At 41.0% G+C, this 22902-nt stretch overlaps 1 protein-coding gene across 1 annotated transcript in view; it reads right to left on the bottom strand.

Moving 5' to 3' along the window:
* Positions 1 to 176: 176 nt before the first annotated feature.
* ppp1r12c (protein phosphatase 1, regulatory subunit 12C) overlaps positions 177 to 22902 on the bottom strand; it is a 50079-nt gene continuing 27353 nt past the window's right edge. Inside the window, exons 9-20 of the mRNA XM_089005448.1 lie at positions 22070 to 22182; positions 21914 to 21981; positions 19950 to 20083; positions 19743 to 19830; positions 18562 to 18679; positions 12414 to 12529; positions 11172 to 11218; positions 6650 to 6683; positions 6281 to 6385; positions 2715 to 2765; positions 2572 to 2622; positions 177 to 1165 (exon numbers count right to left, since the gene is read on the bottom strand). Of these exons, the coding sequence (XP_088861574.1) occupies positions 1079 to 1165; positions 2572 to 2622; positions 2715 to 2765; positions 6281 to 6385; positions 6650 to 6683; positions 11172 to 11218; positions 12414 to 12529; positions 18562 to 18679; positions 19743 to 19830; positions 19950 to 20083; positions 21914 to 21981; positions 22070 to 22182 (1012 nt within the window). The 3' untranslated portion in view covers positions 177 to 1078. The remainder of the gene's footprint in view (positions 1166 to 2571; positions 2623 to 2714; positions 2766 to 6280; positions 6386 to 6649; positions 6684 to 11171; positions 11219 to 12413; positions 12530 to 18561; positions 18680 to 19742; positions 19831 to 19949; positions 20084 to 21913; positions 21982 to 22069; positions 22183 to 22902) is intronic.

The raw sequence follows: 22902 nt of genomic DNA, 5'->3' as shown, positions 1-22902 counted from the left end.
GCTCTGAATTGTGGTTGTTTGACCTTCACAATTGCACACACCAATTTTGGAACTCGAACAGAAATAATTTTGTGTGGCTGATATGAACTGTAGTAAGAGACTTTGAACCATGTCACATTTTGGGGTTATTTCTCCCCATCACCAAATATATATCCAACAAATGACATAACTATGAGTCAGAATCATGATATGCTTAATATTAATCTCTTATGACAATAAAATACTTGAAAGGCACACCATATAATTGACATGCAATGTGTTTCTTTCAATGGCAGTACAGTGATCAGCGAACAGTCTGGCCTTGTTGACTAAAAAATAGAAATCTATTCTGGGGTCAATAGTATACTTTGCTTCCAAGAAAGAAACCTCAAGTTCGAAAATAGAAAGATGAAATGCCAATGATCTTGCCTGTATGTACACCATTTACACGTTTGTACATGCACATGAAAATAAAGTTTGGTCTGCCTATGCAGCAGTTGAAAATGAAAAAAAAAACACTCCAGATTTACCCTGACAAAAAAACAGACTATACAACATTCGTATTTGTTCAATTTCGGCAGGATTTGGCACTTTTCTTCTTTTCCTAGTAACTAAGCTATTGATGAAAAGGTTTCTTCAGCCGTCATCTGTACTTCTTTGAAGGTGTCTAAATATAACCAGCAAAATTCCTCAAAGTACAGATGATGGCTGAAGAAACCTTTTCATCGATGGACCACTCCTGTATGATAGAGCTTACACAGACCTAGAAACCAAGCGCGACTTTTTTCCCTTTCCAAACTTTCAGAGGAAAAAAGTATGAATGAACATGGCTTTTAGTCTAAAAAAGAGGGGTGGGGGGTCTTTTATAATATTACAGTTAAAAACAACAATAAAAATGAATCTAGAGGAGGTTGTGAACAGGATGAACAAGCAGCCCTGCCACCCTCCTTTCCCCATCCCCATAGAAGGTGCACTTCAGCTTTGTCATCATACAAAAAATATGCATTAGCTCTAAAATTCTGTTCAGTTAATCTTGGCTGTGTTTCACACAGTTGTAATTCTGTCCTGTAATACATTAAAGTTATTTTTTTTTTCTTTTTCATCTGGACAGTTTACTGATGACTCGAATGAGGGCGGCATTCTCATCCTTGAGCCTCTGGTTGTCTGCTTTCAGGTCTCCCAGAACCTTCAAAAAAGAAAAACAAGCCACTGTCAAATCACAAGTAGACACACACAACACGCATTTCAAAACAAAACACACATACAACACCCCTCAAAAAAAAAAAAAAAAAAAAAAACTTGTGCCGATGGGAGCTTGTTGGTCATATGAAGTAAACTTGATTTCCACCCCAAATGGATGTGGAACCTCATCTCGAGTGTACATAACTAGTAGGATTTTGTCTCACACACTAATTAAAGTGCTCAATTGTTCATTTTGTGCATTGTGGGATGAGCACATGCAATTATTAATTTTGCATTTAGTCACGATTTATCAAACTTGAGACAATTGCAATAGCAGATATTGCGTTTTTGACGTACATGTATTTCTAAAGGAGTAGTTAGAGCAAATCATGTATGACATCAGGGCAAAACCACCTGTGCACGCTGGTGGTTTGAGACAATTTCACCAGGGTTTACAACGGTGAGCCAGTAGTTTCAGTTTAGAGGGCAGAGGTAACAACCTCGCACACAAATGCAAAAACTACCATAGCCTACATGCAAGCACATACCCTTGTCTAATTCAGGTTTTGTTTTCTGCCTTCCCTGGCAAGTTTGATGCACATCAAGTGGAAAGAGAGTTTCATTTTCTGTCCGTGTAGGCTATGCAATATGCAATCACAATTTTCAATGCGGATTGCCACAAATTATTTTGCTGGATGACAAGTGGACAGCCACGTCAGCCTCACAGTGCAGAGTTGCAGGGTTTGATTCCTGTGTGGAGTTTGGATGAATGGATGGATGGGTGACAAGTCACTGATTGTCATAGGAATTAGTCAACTAATTAGATTTAAATGGCAGTAAAATGCATGTTTTTGAAATGTGGGAGGAAACCGGAGGACCCTGGAGAAAACCCACGTGGGCCCGGGAAGACCATGCAAACTGCACACAGGGAGACCGGAGCGAGACTTGAACTGACAATCTCTGCACTGTGAAGTCGGCGTGCTAACAACTCGACTACTGGGGCGCCCTACATTGTCTTACAGCTTGAATTATTTCAGGTGTAGCAGTATCAGTATTCCTAATCTGTTAACAAATGAGCATGCAACTTCAACACTGTGGCCTTGCATGATGAATATCTACTCATACAAAAATAAAGGATGGGGGCAGAGACACAACGTCCAGACAGTGTGCGCTTCATTGTAATTACAGGAATTTGTGTGTCAGAAGGTCTCCTATCTACTGTAGAAGACTTTACTGCATAGCTTTCCAGATCTCATTTAGGATAGCCAGGCTGTATTCCTCAATCACCGATATGTCAAAAATGGGGAGGCAGTGAAATGATTTTGTCGTAAGTTTTGTTAGTGAACTTTACAGATGACTGTGTGAGCACTGTTGTGTTTCCTTTTTTAGCTATGTGAAATGAGTCAGAACCTTCAACTCATCTTCCAGTTCTACTGCTCTCCTCTGGAGGGCCAACTTCTCCTAAAACGCAACACAACAACAGAAGAAAAACGTTTCCCTTTGCTCGTTTGCAAGAGCACAGACATGCTAGTGTTGCAGTGGAGCACACTTACAAATCTCTCGAGCTCCAAACGGGCAGGTCGCTCTGTGCTGCCATCTTGACTCTGTCACAGAGATAATATGTCAAGTCAAACTGTGGTTGTGCTTTGCGCTTTGCTTTGAACAATTCTAGTAATTTTCAAAGTTAGAAATTTAGAAGTTTGAACCAAAATCGAATGGACTGAAACAGAAAGTGAAGGTTGGTTACCTCTTCATAGACAACCTAAATTGAGTAGGAAAATATTTTTGCCTTATGTGGGATAAAGTAATCAAGTATTAATCATGTACAGTACAATGGTACTCGGATTTACAAGTAACACGTATGTGTAAACTCTCAGTCGTACAGGAGTGGTCGGTCCATCGATGAAAAGGCTTCTTCAGCTGTCATCTGTACTTCTTTGATGTTGTTGGACGTTTCACTTCTTATCCAAGAGGCTTTGTCAGTGAACTAAAACGTTGCTGGTAAGCTCTGGCCCTATATATATATATATATATATATATATATATATAGTAAAGTTATATCGATATCAGTTATATCGATAGTACTGCTTATTACGATACTATTTCTATAAACGCAAGGAGAAAATTTACATGCCGCAGGATCGGATATATCGACAGTCCGGTTATATCGATATTTTTTCCGACTCCCGAAAATATCGATATAACGAGACTTTACTGTATATGCGCTGTATATATACCAGCCATATATGTATATACGTATACATATATATACGTACATATATATACACGTATATACATATACGTATATATATATATATATACGTACATATACGTATATACATATATATATATATATATATATACAGTGAGGCCTCAACTTACAAACACCTTATCTTACAAACTTTTCATCTTAAGAACGTCAGATTTATGAAAATTAAACACCTTATAATAAGCACTATTTTCATAATACACACGCACCACGGCTGGCGGAGTGATCTTCGGCGGAAGCACACGACCGAACAGCGCTCCAGCCCGCTACTTTCCACACCCCCTCTCATTGAATGCACACGTCGATCGCCTATTTGGAGCTTTTTGCTAATAATTTTACGATGATGGGACCGAAAAAAAACCCACCACAGGCTCATGTTCAGCATAAGAAGACACAAAATAAAATCACCGTCGCTGAGAAGAAGGAGATAATTGAAAAACACGAACGAGGTGTGCGTTTGTGTGATTTAGTGGCCGAGCACGGCTATGCTAAGTCAACCGTTACTCCCATTCTCCGGAACCAATCCAATCCAATCCAAAGCGACGGTCTCGGGCAATCGAAGAAGTTGAAAAACTTCTGTTAATTTGGATTCACGAAAAGCAGCTATCCGGCGACAGCGTGAGTAAAGCTATTTTATGCAAGAAAGCACGGCTAATTCACGCCGATATCGCCATGCGCCAACCTGAAAGTTCGCCGCTTATTGAGGATTTTAAAGCCAGTAGCGGATGGTTCGAGAACATCTGATGGCGAGGAGAAGGCAATGTTGGCAAAGTGGAATGATGTGCAGGCTTTTATTGAACAGTTCCATCCAGAAAAGACTGTGGCTATGACAATCATCAACATGATGAACGATAATGTGATGCCTCGGCTTCGTAAGACCTTACAAGTCAGAAAGAGGAGTCTCCAAAGAAAAAAGAAGAGAAGCCACACCAGAGGTTAATTACCAACAGTCCTTATGGAAGGACCTTCCATAAAATATATAGTATAAAGTATATTTTATGGAAACCCATTATTCCCATTTTAATGGTTTCCTATGTGATTTTTTTTTTGTTCGTAAGTTGAGGTCTCACTGTATATATATATATATATATATATATATATATATATATATATATATATATATATATATATATATATATATATATATACAGTATATATATACAGTAAAGTCTCGTTATATCGATATCGGATATATCGATAGTCCCGGTTATATGGATACTATTTCTATGCACGCACGGAGAAAATTACATGCAAACAGGGTCGGATATATCGATAGTCCCGGTTATATCGATCGATCCCTTGAATATCGATATAACGAGACTTTACTATATATATATATATATATATATATATATATATATATATATATATATATATATATATATATATATATATATATATATATATATACACACACACACACACACACACACACACACACACACACACACACACACACACACACACACACACACACACACACACACACACACACACACACACACACACACACACATAGGTACCTCGGTTCTCGTCCATAATTCGTTCCAGGACCCTGTTTGAAAAGCGATTTTTTCGAACACCGAAACCACCTCTTTGGTCCCGTCACTTGCGAGTTGACAGGGGGGGGGGGGGGGGGGGCTGCCTCTCCCGGCCGTTCTCCACCTGCTGTCAATTCTCTAATCACGGACACGGGGCATTTATACGGTTCGCGATCGCCTCGTCAATACGGGATGATTGACTTAACTCGCCACCGTACCTGGACTCTTCCTTCGATGCGCGAGTGTATCCGGTCCGAGGTATTTTCCCGGTCCCGTAAATTTATGTCATCTTCCGGGATTGTGTCATTTTGCACCATCGTGTGCCATTTGCTTTTTGGCGTAGTAAGCGGGTCGGATCACCCCCTGCCTTCTTACTCGCTGTGTTTTCTTTGATTTGTGAATAAACATCCTGCTTGGGTAGTACGTGTCTGTTTTGGGATCCCAAACATTCCACTACGTTCCGACGAGTCATCTGCCGTCACTCTCGCTCGGAACGTGACAGCTTCGGATGACTTGGCTGCAGGATGCTCTTTTCTCTTGAAATATCTATCCAATGACACTTGCTCTGATTCCCACGGTCACATCACTAGATTTCACAGCCTCCTTATTCTTTAATATCGTACTGATCGTAGATTTTGCCATGCTGTATTCCCGCGCCAGATCAGACACGCGCACACCTCCTTCATATTTTGCGATTATTTCTTTCTTAAATGCAATAGTTGTACGCACTACTTTTCTTTTGTCACTTTAAGCAGCACTTACTTTCTTTGGAGGCATGACTAGGGGCTAGAACTCTTCGTACACCCATATTAAACTCTAGAGCAAAACGCAGCACGTCCGCTAGCGACAACAGTTGTCCCGTGCGCCGCTCAGCTCCCCACCCTCGCGTACGCACTCACACGTCGTATTGGCATTCAAACACCGATTGATTATATATATATATATATATATATATATATAGTAAAGTCTCGTTATATCGATATCGGATATATCGATAGTCCTGGTTATATCGATACTATTTCTATGCACGCACGGAGAAAATTACATGCAAACAGGGTCGGATATATCGATAGTCCCGGTTATATCGATATTTTTTCGGACTCCCTTGAATATCGGTATAACGAGACTTTACTGTATATATATATGATATAGGATATATAGGATAAGAAGCAAAAACACCTTCAAAGAAGTACAGATGACGACTGAAGAAACCTTTTCATCGATGGACCACTCCTGTACGACTGAGAAATTACACAGACGTAAAGCTCAACTTTGTTTTCTCCAAATCAAACCGAAAAACTGCCGCAACCTGTCTGAGTCTTTCCAGTTCCACTTTGTTCTGGCTGAGCAGCAATTCCATCTCCTGCAGCTTGTCCTTCATTGCAAGGTTCTGCTGCAGTATCTGGAAGTAGAGCTGCAGGGGAAACACACACATCTATGAGCAGTCATTGAACAGAAGAGAGAGGTTCTGATGAAGGTTGGAATGTCCATGCAAAAACAAAACAAACAAAAATCAAATAAACCAAAAAAGAGGAGAGGGGGGGTTGGAAATAACTTGGTGAGCATTCCGGACATTAAGCAACGCTGTTCATTTTGAGTTGAAGCCAGAAGAACACTCTTGTGTTTCCTTTTTTAGGTATGTGCAAGTGTCTGCATGGGGAGGAGCTCAGACACGTACCATCCTGTAGTCAGCGTCCCCTAATCCACTCGCACTGCAGAGAAACACAGATGGCAACACATATTACAACTGCTTTACTAGTCTCGATGAATGAATACAAAATAAAACCTCTCTTTGCAAGTAAAGCAGGGCATACATTAATTATGAACACAAACATCCGAGAGATCAAGTGGAATGATTTTAAGGTACTTGGGGGACATATTCAAATTCCTTGAAAAGGATTTAGAGTAGTGGTTCTTAAACTGGGTTCAATCGAATACTAGCGGTTCGGTGAGTCAGTCTCGGTGGATCCTCCGCCACAGAGGTCCACCCCTCAGCCTCGTCTGCAGTTACTGGGCACTGCCACAGAAAGTGTTTTGAGTTCATGCACTGGGTTTGTTTTGTTATTTGAACAAAGCGATATTAATGCACAATTAATTTCATGCACCAGTTAATTTTTTTTTTTTTAAACCACATTTTATTTTTTTATTAAAGAAGGGTTCGGTGAATGAGCATATGAAAGTGGTGGCGTTCGGTGCCTCCAACAAGATTAAGAACCACTGATTTAGAGGCATGACTCAGCTTGGTACGCAGTACACTCGATGTGCTATTGACAACACGATGGAAATATTTTGGCACACGAGAAGCGCACATCAGTCACGGAGTGCTCAAACTCAGAGTTGCTGAGTCCGTGTGATGTTGTTAACAACGCACCAATCCAAAGCCCCGTACTTGAAGCACATAGAATCTCCTCTGCAACAAAACCTACATGGGTGAAAATACACCCTTGTGAGGACAAATCTTCATGCATTAAAGCCATCTCCACTTTTCTGTTTCCCCTACAATGAAAAATCCCCATGTTGCCTTGATACAAAATCTTTTTCTCTCCCCTTGCCTCGCATTGAGATTCACTACAATGAATATAAGCCTTCTGCAAAAGTCTAATCAACCTCAGCCTGCGTCGACTCTTCCTGCTTAGCTCGGAAATGGCCACAGAAAACACCACGCTGGCTTGCACATGCGCAGTAGGACAGGAAGTATTTGTTATTGTTAGTTTTAGACGCACACCAACGTTGCATTGCTAAAATGGCTAAAAAAAGACGGACTTCCGCAGACTAAGGACTGAAGAAAAGATGTAATGCTTGAAGTAATAAAAAACGAACAATGGAGGCAGCAAAGTAAAAGATATGATGCAAGAAATCGATGTAAATGAGAGTGAACACAGATTGTAAATTTTGTAATTTCTTCCCATTTTTTCTTTCTACATAAGTGTCAAATAAGTGTATGCTCATACTTATGCACTATTGGAATAAAAATAAGGTCTACACATTAGTTTGTGTGCATGTGCGTGTGTGTGTGTTTACATCTGAGATAAAATTTGCTCATAGTGAAAAGTCACTTGTGAAAAATGTCTTGCTGCAAACGATTTAGTTGTAGAGGAATTTCACTGTACTGGCAAAAAATATATACACAGGGTCATCCAAAAAGATGCGTACCCGTGAAAATTTCAATTGTGGCTTTGATTAAAAAGCTACTTATTTAAAATTACAACCACACATTCTTCAGTTTATGGAACACCGTTCACCAGAGTTTCAGCTATTTCTTTCAATTTTTAGTCAATTTATGGCATTCCCAAGATGTGTTACAAATGTCCACTATTTTGTTGCAAGCAAACCTGTACTTGTCTGACAAAGTTGTCAATCACTTTTACACACTCCTCTTTCGGGAGGGTGACCCAAAAAGATGTGTCCTATTGAGTCCTTCACTGCAGCAATGTTATCCCCCAAAAGAGGAGTGTGTAAAAGTGATTGACAACTTTGTCAGACAAGTACAGGTATGCTTGCAACAAAATGGTGGACATTTGGAACACATCTTGGGAAAGCCATAAATTGACTAAAAATTGACAGAAATAGCTGAAACTCTGGTGAATGGTCTTCCATAAACTGAATAACCTGTGGTTGTACAGTAAAGTCTCGTTATATCGATATTCTCGGGAGTCGGAAAAAAAATCGATATAACCGGACTATCGATATATCCAATTTTAACTGCATTAAAAGTGGGCAATAAATCGGGGATCTTTGATATGGCATGTCATTTTCTCCTTGAGTTCAAGGATTGCGTATCTAGCATACTTTTGTACTGTCGTGAAGTGAAAAATAAACTTATGCATTAAATAAAAACATTTATTATTTTCATAACGCACTCTAGCAATCATGACTGAGTAGCACTGGACATTGTTCTATACACACACGAGAGAAACCACGAACGCCAGCATGTAGATACTGTATGAAAAACAGTGATTATTGCAAGCGATAAATATATCTGAATACAACACAATTAAATACATGTATGGAAAACAAAAACTGCAACATTTACATTACTGAAGTTTATAATGTATTCTGCGGCATGTGGAACTCTTTCGCGATGGAGGATTGGCTCCTTGTTGGATTCTCCTCGACAGCCACTATTGCCTTGTACGTACTTCGTTCCGAGGTCACAATTCTTACGTTTCCCCATGGTTGAAATTGGTGTTGAACAATTGTATACTGTATAAGAAGACGACAGTATGTTTCAGATGCTATTGCAGCTCTGCTACACTGTGAATGGAATTTCCCTGAGGCTTCAGACTCAGGATTACTGGCAGATCCTGAACTGAATGAATTGAAATGTCTGGTTATGACCGATGTTATTCAGTCAATACATGAAATTACATTGAATCGACAGAGCTGAGGGTAGATGGCATTTGGCGGGGGACTGGGTGTTGTGTCAAGGCCCATGTGCTGAACACACCGTCCGCCACTGACAATTTAACACGCCAGAGTATACGTCTGTGTAAGCTCTCAGTCGTACAGGAGTGGTCCATCGATGAAAAAGTCAGCAGTCATTTGTACTTCTTTAAAGTTGTTGGACGTGTCGCTTCTCATCCAAGAGGCTTCGTTAGCAAACTAAAATTTTGCTGGTAGCTATATCCCTACTTTACAGAGGTGGCAGTGCCAGACCTCTGCTCTGATAGATCCCCGCTTTAAGGTTGGGGGGAGCAGATGGCTATTTCTTGAGGCTACACTGATTACTCCTATTGTCCTAACTACTGATTACTTCTATTATCCTGACTGATTATGGTCTACATAGGCTTAGTTAAGCTGATGAGGTGATACCAGAGCAAATAGGGCAATCAGGCCAGTGGTAAACCATAGTCAGTCATGACAATAGAAGTAATCAGTGTAGCCTCAGGAAATAGTCCTCTGCTCCCCCCAACCTTAAAGCAGGGACCTATCAGAGCAGAAGTCTGGCACCGCCAACTCTGGACAGTAGGGATATAAATACAGTGGTACCTCGGTTCTCGACCATAATTCGTTCCAGGACCCTGCTCGAAAAGCGATTTTTTCGAACACCGAAACCATCTCTTTGCCCCTGTCACTTGCGAGTTGACAGCGTGGGGGTGGGGGGTGGGGCCTCTCCCGGCCGTTCGCCACCTGCTGTCAATTCTCTAATCACGGACACTGGGCGTTTATACGGTTCGCGATCACCTCGCCAATGCCGGATGATTGACTCAACTCGCCACCGTACCGGGACTCTTCCTTCGATGTGCGAGTGTATCCGGTCCGAGGTATTTTCCCTGCGTCCCGTAAATGTATGTCATCTTCCGGGATTGCGTAATTTTGCACCCTCATGTGCCATTTGCTTTTTGGCGTAGTAAACGGGTCGGATCACCCCCTGCCTTCTTACTCGCTGTGTTTTCTTTTATTTGTGAATAAATATCCTGCTTGGTTAGTACGTGTCTGTTTCTGATGAGTCAGCTGCCGTCACTCTCGCTCGGAACGTGACAGCTACGGATGACTCGGCTACAGGATGTTCTTTTCTCTTCAAATATCTATCCAATGACACTTGCTCTCACTCCCACGGTCACATCACTAGATTTCACAGCCTCCTTAATCTTTAATATCGTACTGATGGTAGATTTCGCCATGTTGTATTCCCTCGCCAGATCAGACACTCACACACCTCCTTCATATGTTGCGATTATTTCTTTCTTAAATGCAATAGTTGTACGCACTACTTTTCTTTTGTCACTTTAAGCAGCACTTACTTTCTTTGGAGGCATGATTAGGGGCTAAAACTCTTCGTACACCTATATTAAACGCTAGAGCAAAACGCAGCAAGTCCGCTAGCGACAACAGTTGGTCACGGAGAGAGCGATACACCCGTGCGCCGCTCAGCTCCCCACCCTCGCGTACGCACTCACGCGTCGTATTGGCGTTCGAACACCGATTGATGTTCGAACGTCGAAGCAAGAATATCTCGAATATTTTGTTCAAACACCGATTTGTTCGAACAGTGAGGCGTTCGAGAACCGAGGTACCACTGTATAGGGCCAGAGCTACCAGCAAAATTTTAGTTCGCTGACGAAGCCTCATAGATGAGAAGGGAAGCATGCGACACCTTCAAAGAAGTACAGATGACGGCTGAAGAAACCTTTTCATCGACGCCGTAGTATACTTCTGATAAAACAATATACAAGGTTTGACATCAAGGTATAACTCACGTTGAGGCGTTGTCTGCATCATCCAAATGAGCATCCTCTTCATCATTCTGAAACATAAATCGGCTATCAGAATGTACATCGAGGACATTTTTACAAATATTTGCAATTTTAAACATTCAAAATGCTGAGTTGTTTTCCGGACCCAAGGCTCACAGGGTTGCACCACTGCCATCTAAATCTGGGATTACGGTTCAAATCACGGGCAGGGAAGACAACCTCGCCATGGAAAACAGGGAATGTGTATAATAAAAAAGGGTGTCAGGGGTGAAAAATGCTTTTTTTCTCCACATAATGACATTAGGTTCTAACTGCTATTATTTTTTGAGGCTCATGTTGATTTATGGAAGACAAAAAAATATTCCCGAACCAACACCCAAAACCAAAAATATATTTCAGAAGGTGCCAATCAGTGGATTTTTACTATTTGGTGCCCTGTCCTCATTCCCCACAGTTTATAGAGGTCAATACCTAACTAACTAACTACTGGTAACCAACCAACTAACTGACTAACCAACCAACCCCCATTTCTCTCTGATGTACAAGGTGACCCAAAAACATGCGTACCCATGAAAATTTCACTTGTGGCTTTGATTAAAAAGCTATTTATTTCAAATTACAACCACACATTATTCATAGTTTATGGAAGACCATTCATCAGAGTTTCAGCTATTTCTCGTCAATTTCTAGTCAATTTATGGCTTTGCTAAGATGTGTTCCAAAGGGCCACCATTTTGTTGCAAGCAAACCTGTACTCGTCTGACAAAATTGTCAATCACTTTTACACACTCCTTTTTCGGGAGGGTGACCCAAAAAGATGTGTCCTATCGAGTCCCTCACTGCAGCAAAGTTTTCTCCCACCCAACTTCGCTGGGTGCAGGGTTTGATTCTGGTTCCGGCCATCCTGAGTCGATATGTATGTTTGGGCCAAACATGCAAATCCACATGTGCGTGTTTGGCCCTTGAAACAAATATATAATGAATAAAAGAACAGGTTTTCTGTCTGTTATCGCTGACATGACAAAAAAACATGGATGCTTTTGTGCACAGATGGGAAGAGTATGTGACAGTGCATCGACACGATGTTTGGGGGGGATAAAAGTACGCTTCTGTATTAGAAGCCATGATACCAAAAATTTCACCCAAAAACTTTTTTTGGTTACATCATTGAAAATGGTGACTGCCTCTGAAAAAGAAATTTTGCGGCTGCTGGGACTGTGAATGTGCAGCGAGCGTGCTTCCCACCTCTGCACCCGGCTGAATGACGCCAGTGGAGCGTCTCTCTTTTCTCGCTCGCCTCCTGTCCTTCATTCCCAGACGTCTGTCTCCCTCAGGCTCCTCCTGCTTCACAGGGTCTGTATCTGAAAAAAAAAAAAAAAAACATGGGGGCGGTGCTCACAAACACCCTCACAAACTACTAAAATATTGAACACGAAAACAGCCTATACAGAATTGCCCCCATAGCATGCGGTTGGAGGCACGCTCTTTACACCAGGAGAAGTGAACAGTGACTACATTTACACGCAGTCAATAACCCTTTTACGCTGTTCAATCGTTTGAAATCCACTGTGGACCTGGAACGTTGAAAATGTTTGGACTTGACTTTGAAAACACATGCACGGGGGCCATTGTCTTTCTCATACCAATTATGCTATAATACACACACATGTATGATTTATAGTGTGGAAATACAGAGCACCAAATGTATCCAATACTTAAAGGACAACCGACACCTCCGGACAAGTTGCGTCCATAATTTGTAAAATCACTTCAAATGACTTCTACTGAGCGCATTTTACAAAGATTCCACCACATGTAGCTATATTTTACATTTTAAGACTCGCGCTGAATATTCATGAAGTCTTGGTTTCGAGTTGATGACGATGCCCGAAGTGACGTCACTTTCGGAGCACCCCTGACCGAGAAAGCGACACACAATGCATTTTGGGTACTTTTTTCATCTGAAAACATCATGTTGATCGCTGAAATCATCATGTTGATCGCTGAAAACAACATGTTGATCGCGAAATTAGAAGGAAAACTACATAAATGACACGGTGGTGAATCGTTGTGTGTCGCAGCCAATTGCGGTAACACGCATAGAGAAGGTGTAAGTTTACACAAATTCCCAGCGGACAAATCAGCCCATTTCCAACGGAGCTTGCGCAAGATGGCACATCTTGTGCATTTTCTGGGCGCTACATCGGAGTCCATATCTTCATCGGTTTCATCGCTTGCAGACGGCTCGAATTGATACGGAAGGACTTCTTTAATTGATTGCAAACGTTTATGCTTTCCTCTTCAGAACTATTGATCATATTCATAACTGGATGAGTAACAAGAAAGCATCTTCTCTGAATCTGAACTTTCTGAAGCCATTGTTTTGATTCTGGAGCAAGGCAGTTTGTGAATCCATTTTGTGTATCCAGGCGTGATGTCACGAACAAGGGGGCGGGACTTTCTGAATCTACCCAATTTCAAGCTCATTTGTGGGAGTTTTGGGACACCTTGAGTCATTTATATTGGTGTTTTGCATTTGACTAAAAATATCAGCCTGCGTATTTTGGGTATTTTAGATGCTATAAAACATTTTTCTGATGTCAGTTAGGAAACAAAAAAAATGTGTTGGCTGTCCTTTAAGCTACAAATCCAGCCATCCATCCAGACGGCTTAATCCTCATGATGGTCGCGTGGGGTTGCTGGAGCCAATCCCAGCCGTCTTTGGGCACAAGGCAGGGAACACGCTGTACCGGTTGCCAACCAATCGCAGGGCACACGGAAAAGAACAACCAACCGCGCTCAGACTCACACCTGGGGACAATTTCGAGAGTTCAATCAGCTTTTCAGGCATGTTTTTAGAATGTGGGAGGAAACTGGAGGCCCCGGAGAAAACCCACAAGGAGAACATGCAAACTCCAGGGAGGCCGGAGTGGGATTTGAACGCACAACCTCTGCAATGTGATGTGGACGTGCTACAAAAACGGGATCAAAATTATTCATCAAGTTGGTCACATAAAACCAAGTGGACGTGCAACAAATAATGGGATCAAAATTATTCATCAAGATGGTGACATAAAACCAATCACTGAACTACTCAGGGGTGGATGCTAAACCCCCACACTTGGGCCACATTAGCTTGGAGTGCCGTATTTTCCAGTATATAAGGCGCACTTGAGTATAAGGCGCACCCGCAATGAATGATGTATTTTCAAACTTTTTCCAAATACAGTGATACCTCAATTTATGAACCCCTTGGCTTACGAACCTTTCGGTTTACGAACGTTAAATTTATGAAAAATTTACCTTGGCATACAAACTATTTTTCGGGATACACGCGGAGCTGCCACAATGAGTGATGCGTCGTTCGCGAATGAGCCCGTTCTACTAAACGAAAATGGCAGTCAGCTTGTTTTGGTCCTCTATTCCCCGCCCCCAGTCGTCGGTTAAACACACGTGATTGGTCAAGAACGCAGCAGTGAGGGAGGGATTTACAGACAGAGAGAGAGAGTGAAGCCCTTCTCCAAAAAAGAAAATAGCTGCCGACATTTTTTTTTGTCCTCTATTCCCCGCCCCCAGTCTTCGGTTAAAGCCACGTGATTGGTCAAGAACACAGCAGTGAGGGGAGATTTTTAACATTAAAGAGAAAGGCAGATGACAGAGAGTGAGAAAATGGATTTCAACTTTGATATTTCAAAGGCAGTGTAGACTGCAAGGTTAAAATTCCCATCAATCAGGCTCCACAAATAACCCGCAAAAAATAAATAAAACGACTTTATTATACAATACAGTTTATTTATTTAATTATAATATCATAGAACATTCATTATACATACAATAAGGTGTATTTTGTGTAGTTTTAAGGCATAGAACATTAGAAAGTAGAAAATTATGTTTTATGGCAGGGGTGTCAAAGTCATTTTTTGCCGCGGGCCACATTGTAGTTATGGTTTCCTCTCGAGGGCCGTTACGAATTTGGGGAACCCATTAGAATGTTTAAATCCCTTCAAATAGTGCCTTGCATGCTGGGTCCGAGAGGACAGTAATTTCATCTGTGCTGTATGTCATGCATATTAGCATATTTGACAATAAAGCTGACTTTGACTTTGAAATATTACATATAGAGCACACAGCAAATTAATGAATAACTCGTTTTCAAATCTGAACTCAAGAATAATTACTTTTATTGTGGTTGACATCCAAAAATATGAAATTTTGGCTCAGATTTTAGCAACATCATTAACAAGTTTGATTTGCTTTCGCGGGCCGAAAAAAATAATGTGGCGGGCCGGATTTGGCCCGCGGGCCTTGACTTTGACACCTGTGTTTTATGGGGACCTGGGAAAGGATTGTTCTCATTTTAATGGTTTCCTATGGGAAATTAATTTTTGGGATACACACTTTTCGCCTTACACACTCTGTCTGGGAACCAATTAAGTTCGTAAGCCAATGTATCACTGTATAAGGCACACCTTCAATGAATGAAAAATGTTTCCTCAATATAATATATAAATACAGTGTATCTAAATTTTCCATATACAAAGTCTCGTTATATCGATATTCTCGGGAGTCGGAAAAAATATCGATATAGCCGGATTATCGATATATCCGATCCTGCGGCATGTAAATTTTCTCCTTGCGTTCATAGAAATAGGATTGTAATAAGCAGTACTATCGATATAACCGATATCGATATAACGAGACTTTACTGTATAAGGCACACTATTATAATGCGCTACAGTAGAGGCTGTAGTTGCACACTACTTCTTCTACAGGGGGAAATCGAGTCGGTGGCTGCTGACAGTAGTTGCAAGACCTGTTGTGGCTCCATATTACTTCACAAATAAGGCACATCTTTTTTTGATGAAAATGAAGGCTATTGGGTGCGCCTTAAACACCGAAAAGTACGGTAGGTGGCAGCCTATGAAGGAAACTTTTCCCATTTTCCTGTGCTGGAAGATCTTTGACTTGCACATTGCGTTGAGCCACTTTGCTGTTTTTTTTTTCTTTCCGCCGTGTGTTCCAATCTCAAAAGAGGCCTGATGATCTGGTTTCTTCTTGTTGTAACGAGCATTTCCCTCAAGGTGATTTTTTTATTGGCTACTTTGTTTGCTTGAGTAAATGATAGGTTTATTTTTATGAACATTGTAACTTGGTGTTGCTACATTGGACAACATTTTTAATTTTGGGTGTCAATGTCTGCTTTCAGGGTCCTGACAGGCGACATAATGTTCAGTCCAAAAGCAAAATGGACCCAGTACAGACGTCTGAAGCTTGCGCTCTTTGCGCAGTAAACGCTGGTTGGAACAGGAGATGACACTGCAGCAAACTGCGAACTCCTATCCAACAGAGACAGTTCATTCCACTTACTTCGTGGATTGCAGGCCACTCTCTTATCAAGCAGCCCCTTTGGCGGCCATCCGTAGCTTTAGACATCCGTGCCTTTGTCGCCTCATGCTCAGGATGTGCTCGCAACACAGCTTCCCAACATGTCTTGGTGGATCTCCTGCATTCCTTTCCCATTCCTTCTTGGCCTTTGGACTTAGTTACCGGTCTTCTCCAACAAGACTATTATTAGTATTGTTGATTGGTTCTAAAAGGTAGTTCGTTTTGTTACACTTGCAACGGCTTTTGAGATTGTTAACCTACAGGTCCAGCATATTTTCAGGCTTCATGGAATCCCCATGGACATTACGTCGGACAGGAGGCTGCAGTGCAAACAAGGACCTTCACATGAGCCACATCAGCTTGAGTAGAGTGGTAGCTTCTCCAATTCTTCTCTGCCAGAAGATCCTTGGCTTCTACATTGCGTCTTGCCACATTGATGTCACGTGTTCGAACCTCAAGAAAATCTGTCTTGGTTACACGCTCCCTAGAATTGTCTTTGGCTTTTGTCATTTCCGTTCATTTTGGGCACAGTAAGCCGCTCACTTACTCAAAAACTTGCTCAGACCTCTTTGACCAAGTTGCACAAAACCACAAGGTATTAATTTCCGATGATAACTATGAAGTTTAAGTAATTAAGTATTCCGTATTAAGTATTAAGTATATATTAAACATTTGAATGGAACAACGAAATCTACTGCTGATGCACTTCTGCTTTTCCTTTTAAGAATGTGTTGATTTGTTTTGTACAGTGATACCTTGGCTTACAAACTTAATTGGTTCACAGAAAGTGTGTGTAAGGCGAAAAGTGTGTATTCCAAACATTAATTTCCCAAAGAAAACCATTAAAATGAGAATAATCTGTTCCCAGATCCTCATAAAACATAATTTTCAACTAAATAAGCCTTAAAACGACACAAAATATACCTTATTTTTTGTATAATAAATTTGTTATTGTATTGTAATGAAAGAAATAAACTGTACGGTAGAATAAAGTTGTTTTATTTACCTTTGTGATGGTCATTGATGGCTTGATGGAATGGATAGCTTTTTGCATAAAGTGTCTCAAGGAGCTCTGGGTTGTACATCTTAGAAGTTGTGATATTGCAACAGCAACAGATGCAGGCAGACACACTAGAAACTTCATTAATAGCTGGTTCCCTTGCTTGTATGTTCTATTCAAATTGTACAGATGGCTTGTGCGGGTTATTTGTGGAGCTATGATGGGATATTTTAATCTTGCAGTCATGTATTTTGTTTTTCTACTTTCATTCCTTTCATCACTTTGCTGCTGTGAAATGTAAATTTCTCCACTGTGAGACTAATAAAGGCAAATCCAATCCAATACACTCTGCCTTTGAACTATCAATAACGTTGAAACGAGTCCAAATTTCACTGTGTTTTATATCAATTTTCTCACCATTTCACTTTTTTTTTGTTTCAAGCTCTGTTGTCTCCCTTTTGTGTGTGTGTTTCTGTTTTTTAACCCCCTCCCCCGCTCACGGCTGCGTGTGTCCTGCTGTGTGTGTCCTGCTGCGTGTGTCCCCTCCTCCACGGATCTTGACCAATCACGTGTGGCTTTAACCAAAGACTAGGGGCGGGGGAATAGAGGAAAAAAAAGGCGGCTGCCATTTCAGGAGCTCCAAGAACCGGCTCGTTCACGAACGACACATCACTCATTGTGGCACTCCGCGTGTTTCCCGAAAACTAGTTCGTATGCCAAGATTATATTCTCGCGAATTTAAGGTTTGTAATACAAAAAGCTCCTTAGCTAAAGCGTTCGTAAGCCGAGGTATCACTATATGTTTGATCACATGGCAACATATTGGCTTGTCACAAAGAAATGTGAGCAATTTTAGCCTGTTTATACTCAAGTGACTGAATGTTAGCAACAAATGAAAGTTTGTGATGTGAAAAAAAAATCCTACTTCATTCTTGATAAGGTACAAGAGTATAAATGTAAAGATGAATAGAAAAGGTAGCTATGGCATATCGACAGAAGCAAACTCACCCCTCTCAGCAGGTGTGAGAGTGATGATGGGGCTAACGGGCTGAATGTTACGAGGCAGAGGATCAGCAGCTTTAGACACAGTCTTCTCAGCTTCCTTGAGGTCTGTTAAGGTGACACCCTGGAATCGCCAAAGCACAATTCCCAAAGAACGTTCAGTTGTCTTTGAGAGTAAGGGCTGTTCACAAGCACGAGTAAGACTTTAAAGTTCGGAAAAAAGAAAATGATTGGGCCAGAAATTACACCACCTCATAATTGGAATTATTTGAATTTCCATGACTCCCGGCAAATTGCCGTTTTCGTGTTAATTATGATTGTCAAAGTCATTATGAGTGCCTTGCATGCTTGGTCTGAGAGGACAGTAATTTCATATGTGCTGTATGTCATGCATATTAGCATATTTGACAATAAAGCTGACTTTGACTTGATACAAAAATATGAAATATCAGCCAGGCAATGCTTTGTTTTGTTCTTGGGAAATTCAATGTGTGCTGCCGCTTTGATATTTCAATTTCAATTGTTCTGACTGAAGATTTCTGGTCAACTGTTTACATGTTATGTGATCAATTTCGATCTGCCATGTGCCTCTACATTTAATCAGGATAGTCTTTATACAAACTCGTGGTATGCAAATCACGGCCAACAGCTATAGATTTATCAAGATAGAAGTCAGTTGTCTACTTAGCAGAGTAGTTGTGGTTGTTTTTCCATTTTTGGCAAAGCAATACTTCATGAAAACAACTTACAAGTCGTTAAAAAAGAAATTAACCGCACTGAGTGGCTCGCCTTGTAATCCGCCACACTTTTAAGTGCATCACCACATTTATTTATATCAAGGCGTGCAGACAGTATGCAGCTTCGAGTGTATATGCGACATTTGATCGGACTGGCAAAAATATACCACCCCTGTGAATCTGAATCAAATTCTGTTCGGATTGCGCCTCTTTCTTCTGACTGCGATCATCATATGGAGCATTTTGGTGCGGTTTGCTAATTCAATCTCATTCTAATGTGATTGATTGTAAATTTCTCCACTGTGAGACTAATAAAGGCAAATCCAATACAAATGGCACCATGTGAATACAGGAATGGGTGCACGACAGTCGATCATGTTCGAGACACTACAACAACTCTGAATTGAAAGAGGTAGACGGAAATGCAATCAACGTGCGGCCTCTGCACACCTGAGTGGAGCGGCGGGACTGACGCAAGAGTCTAGAGCGAGCTTTCCTTTGAGACTCAGACTCCTCATCTCTTACTGGTGCCTGAAACCTGAACAGACACAAAGAGAGGATAATTCAAGGAAGAGCCACACATGAGTTAAGTATGCCTTTTGGAAAGTTCCGTTAAGAATTTAGTCGATCATCAGTATGTGGTTGTGCGTTTCATACTTGCGGCGCTCAGTAGTAGGTGTGTTGGGACTTTCAGATGTACTGTCCCTCGTATGAGGGGTGGGCTGGACTCTTGCAGTGCGAACCGCCTTGCCCTGCTCCTTTTCTTCATCGCCGCCTCTCTCGTCAGATGTCTACATTTCGAAAGTACAAACGTCACAAATGTCAAATGTCATCCCTCTGCATAACACTTTGTATAGATTTGATCATGTATCGTGAACAGAAAAAAGAAATCGCCCTATAAGTGAATGCAAATTGTTGAACAAGACGTATGAAGTTACATTTAGGGAAATATTTTTAATAACCATACTGAATTGTAAATTGGTTCAATTACTATGTAAATAAACAGTATGATTTTGTGAAATTTATTTATTATGATAATATACAAAATGTCTGTCAAAAATGTGTGGGGGCGAGGGGTTATCTATTTATTGTATGAACAACAACAACAAAAAAACTATCTTCACTAAGGTTGCCAAATGACTCGCACCTCTCCCAGCTGACTGTTGGGTAATAGGCAGGGGACTACAGCCTTTGAATTGCTCGTTGGTCAAGAGAATATATATAATATAGGCTAAAATTATTATTTTATCCAGAAAAATTCTGGCAAGTCTTGCAAGTCTTGCTCTCACAGATTGGCTAGTGCCCATGTGTCAGACAATGCACGACTTGCCAAGACATCTGATTCCAACCCATTACAAGTACAGTGATACCTCATCTTACGGGCGCTTTAGTTTACAAACATTTCGCCTTACGAACATTAAATTCGCAAGAATATAATCTTGGCATACGAACGAGTTTTCGGCAAATGAACCAAACCACACGGAGCGCCACGGTGGCTGGCGGACTAGTTTTCGGCAGATGAACACCAAACCACACGGTCGAACAGCGCCACTGTGGATGGCGGACTAGTTTTTAGCACCCCTTACCTTGAGTGCATACGTGGTTTGTTATCAAGGATACTTTTGCTATTATGGGACCGAAAAAGACCCCACCACAGGCTAGTGTTCAGCCAAAGAGGACACAAAACAAAATAACGATCGAGCAGAAGATCATCAAGAAATACGAATGAGATGTGCATTTGTGTGACTTAGCGCCCAAGTACCAGTACGCTAAATCGACCATTGCTACGTGTGGCTAAGGGTGTTTCTGTGTAGTCTAAGCAACGGTCTCAGGCAATAGAAGAGTTTGAAAAACTTCTGTTAATTTGGATTAATGAAAAGCAGCTAGCAGGGTACAGTGTTTGAGTGTATTATCACCGAGAACTGCACTCGGATATCATCAAGAGGCAACCTGGAAGTTTGTCATCCATTGACAACTACCATCACAAAGGTAAATAAAATAACTTTATTATACTGCACAGTTTATTTCTTTAATTACAATAGCATATTTATTATACATAAAGTAAGGTATATTTTGTGTAGTTTTAAGGCTTATTTCGTAGACAATTATGTTTTATGGGGACGTTGGAACGGATTATTCTCATTTTTAATGGTTTCTAATGGGAAATAAATGTTTGGCAGACGGATTTTTCACCTTACACACACTTTCTGGGAACCAATTAAGTTTGTAAACTGAGGTATCACTGTATACATAAAGCTCCACTGTTCCAATTCCATGCGTGTAGACTCTACACAAGATATCAACACACGTCAAAGCCAGAGAGAGAGTAGCTGCTATGTTTTTTTTTTTCAAATCTTCCCAAAATCTGTCACGCGTTACAGGGTAGAGCAGTTCAATCAAATCAGCAGCAATGGACCAATGAAGTAATCCATCAGGAATTTAAGACTAATTGCTTTTGAAAATGTGCGTAAATACAGTTTTGAGTTGAATGCATTTCACCTTGTCACTGCAATGCTACATATAAGAATGAAAATCAAACAATAGATTCTTGAACAACTGCTGTGATATTTGGCAAAGGCTTTTTGACATACACTGATTGAACCCACAAATGTAAATGTCACCTTGTTAACCGGACAGGCAGCAGACGTGATGCCACTTTCAGTGTCTGGACTGGACACAGTGGAGCTCTCTGGAGAGACAACAAACTGTTGGTCGAGCCGGAAAACAATCAGGGAAAACAAATTACTTGAAGAAGACCGTCAAAAAAGCCGTTTTACCAGGACTGCTCTCCTTGTCTTCACTAAGCTCCAGGCCTGCCGACACACCCCTTTCTTTTGACTGGTCCTGCAGGTTCAACTTTTCTTTACTGCTCATCCTGCACACTGAGCTCCTAGCACCATAAAAGTAGAGCAATACATTAGAGTGCAGTGTTTCGCTACGTGCCACTGAATTTTGTGAACACAATGAAAATATCCAATTATTTTTTAAAAAGTGTGCAGACTTAAAGGACAACCGACACCTCCGAACAAGTTGCATCCATAATTTGTGAAATCACTTCAAATGACTTCTACTGACTGCAATTTACAAAGATTCCATTGCATATAGCTACATGTATTTTACTTTTTAAAACTCGAGCTGAATATTCATGAAGTCTTGTTTTCGCGTTGGTGTCGATACCGGAATTGACGTCACATAGTGAACTCCCCTGACACAGAAATTGATACACAGTGCATTTTGGGTACTTTATTTCGTTTGAAAACACTGTTGATCGCGAAATTAAAAGGAAAACAACATAAATAAGGTGATGGTGAATCGTTGTGTGGCAGCCAATTGCGGTAACACGCGTAAAGATGGTGCACGTTTACACAAATGCCCAGCGGACAAACCAGCCATTTGGGCGGAATGGGAAAGACAAGTCCAACGGACCAGAGTAGTAGAGAACCAGCCGGAGGCGAATGAGGAGCTAACCGAAGTTAGCGATTCACTGCTTGGATAACCGCTATCATCCTCTCAGCCTAACAATGCGGATAAATGTGCCTCCAGTGGTGCAAGAGTGCAATCGCCAAGGTGTATATCGGTGGAGCAAACCGATCGGACAAGCATCCAGCTG

Source organism: Hippocampus bargibanti, linkage group LG10 (assembly GCF_051943395.1).
Source record: "Hippocampus bargibanti isolate YZ-2025 linkage group LG10, ASM5194339v1, whole genome shotgun sequence".
Classification (NCBI taxonomy): Eukaryota; Metazoa; Chordata; class Actinopteri; order Syngnathiformes; family Syngnathidae; genus Hippocampus; species Hippocampus bargibanti.
This window is presented reverse-complemented; position numbering and strand designations above follow the sequence as displayed.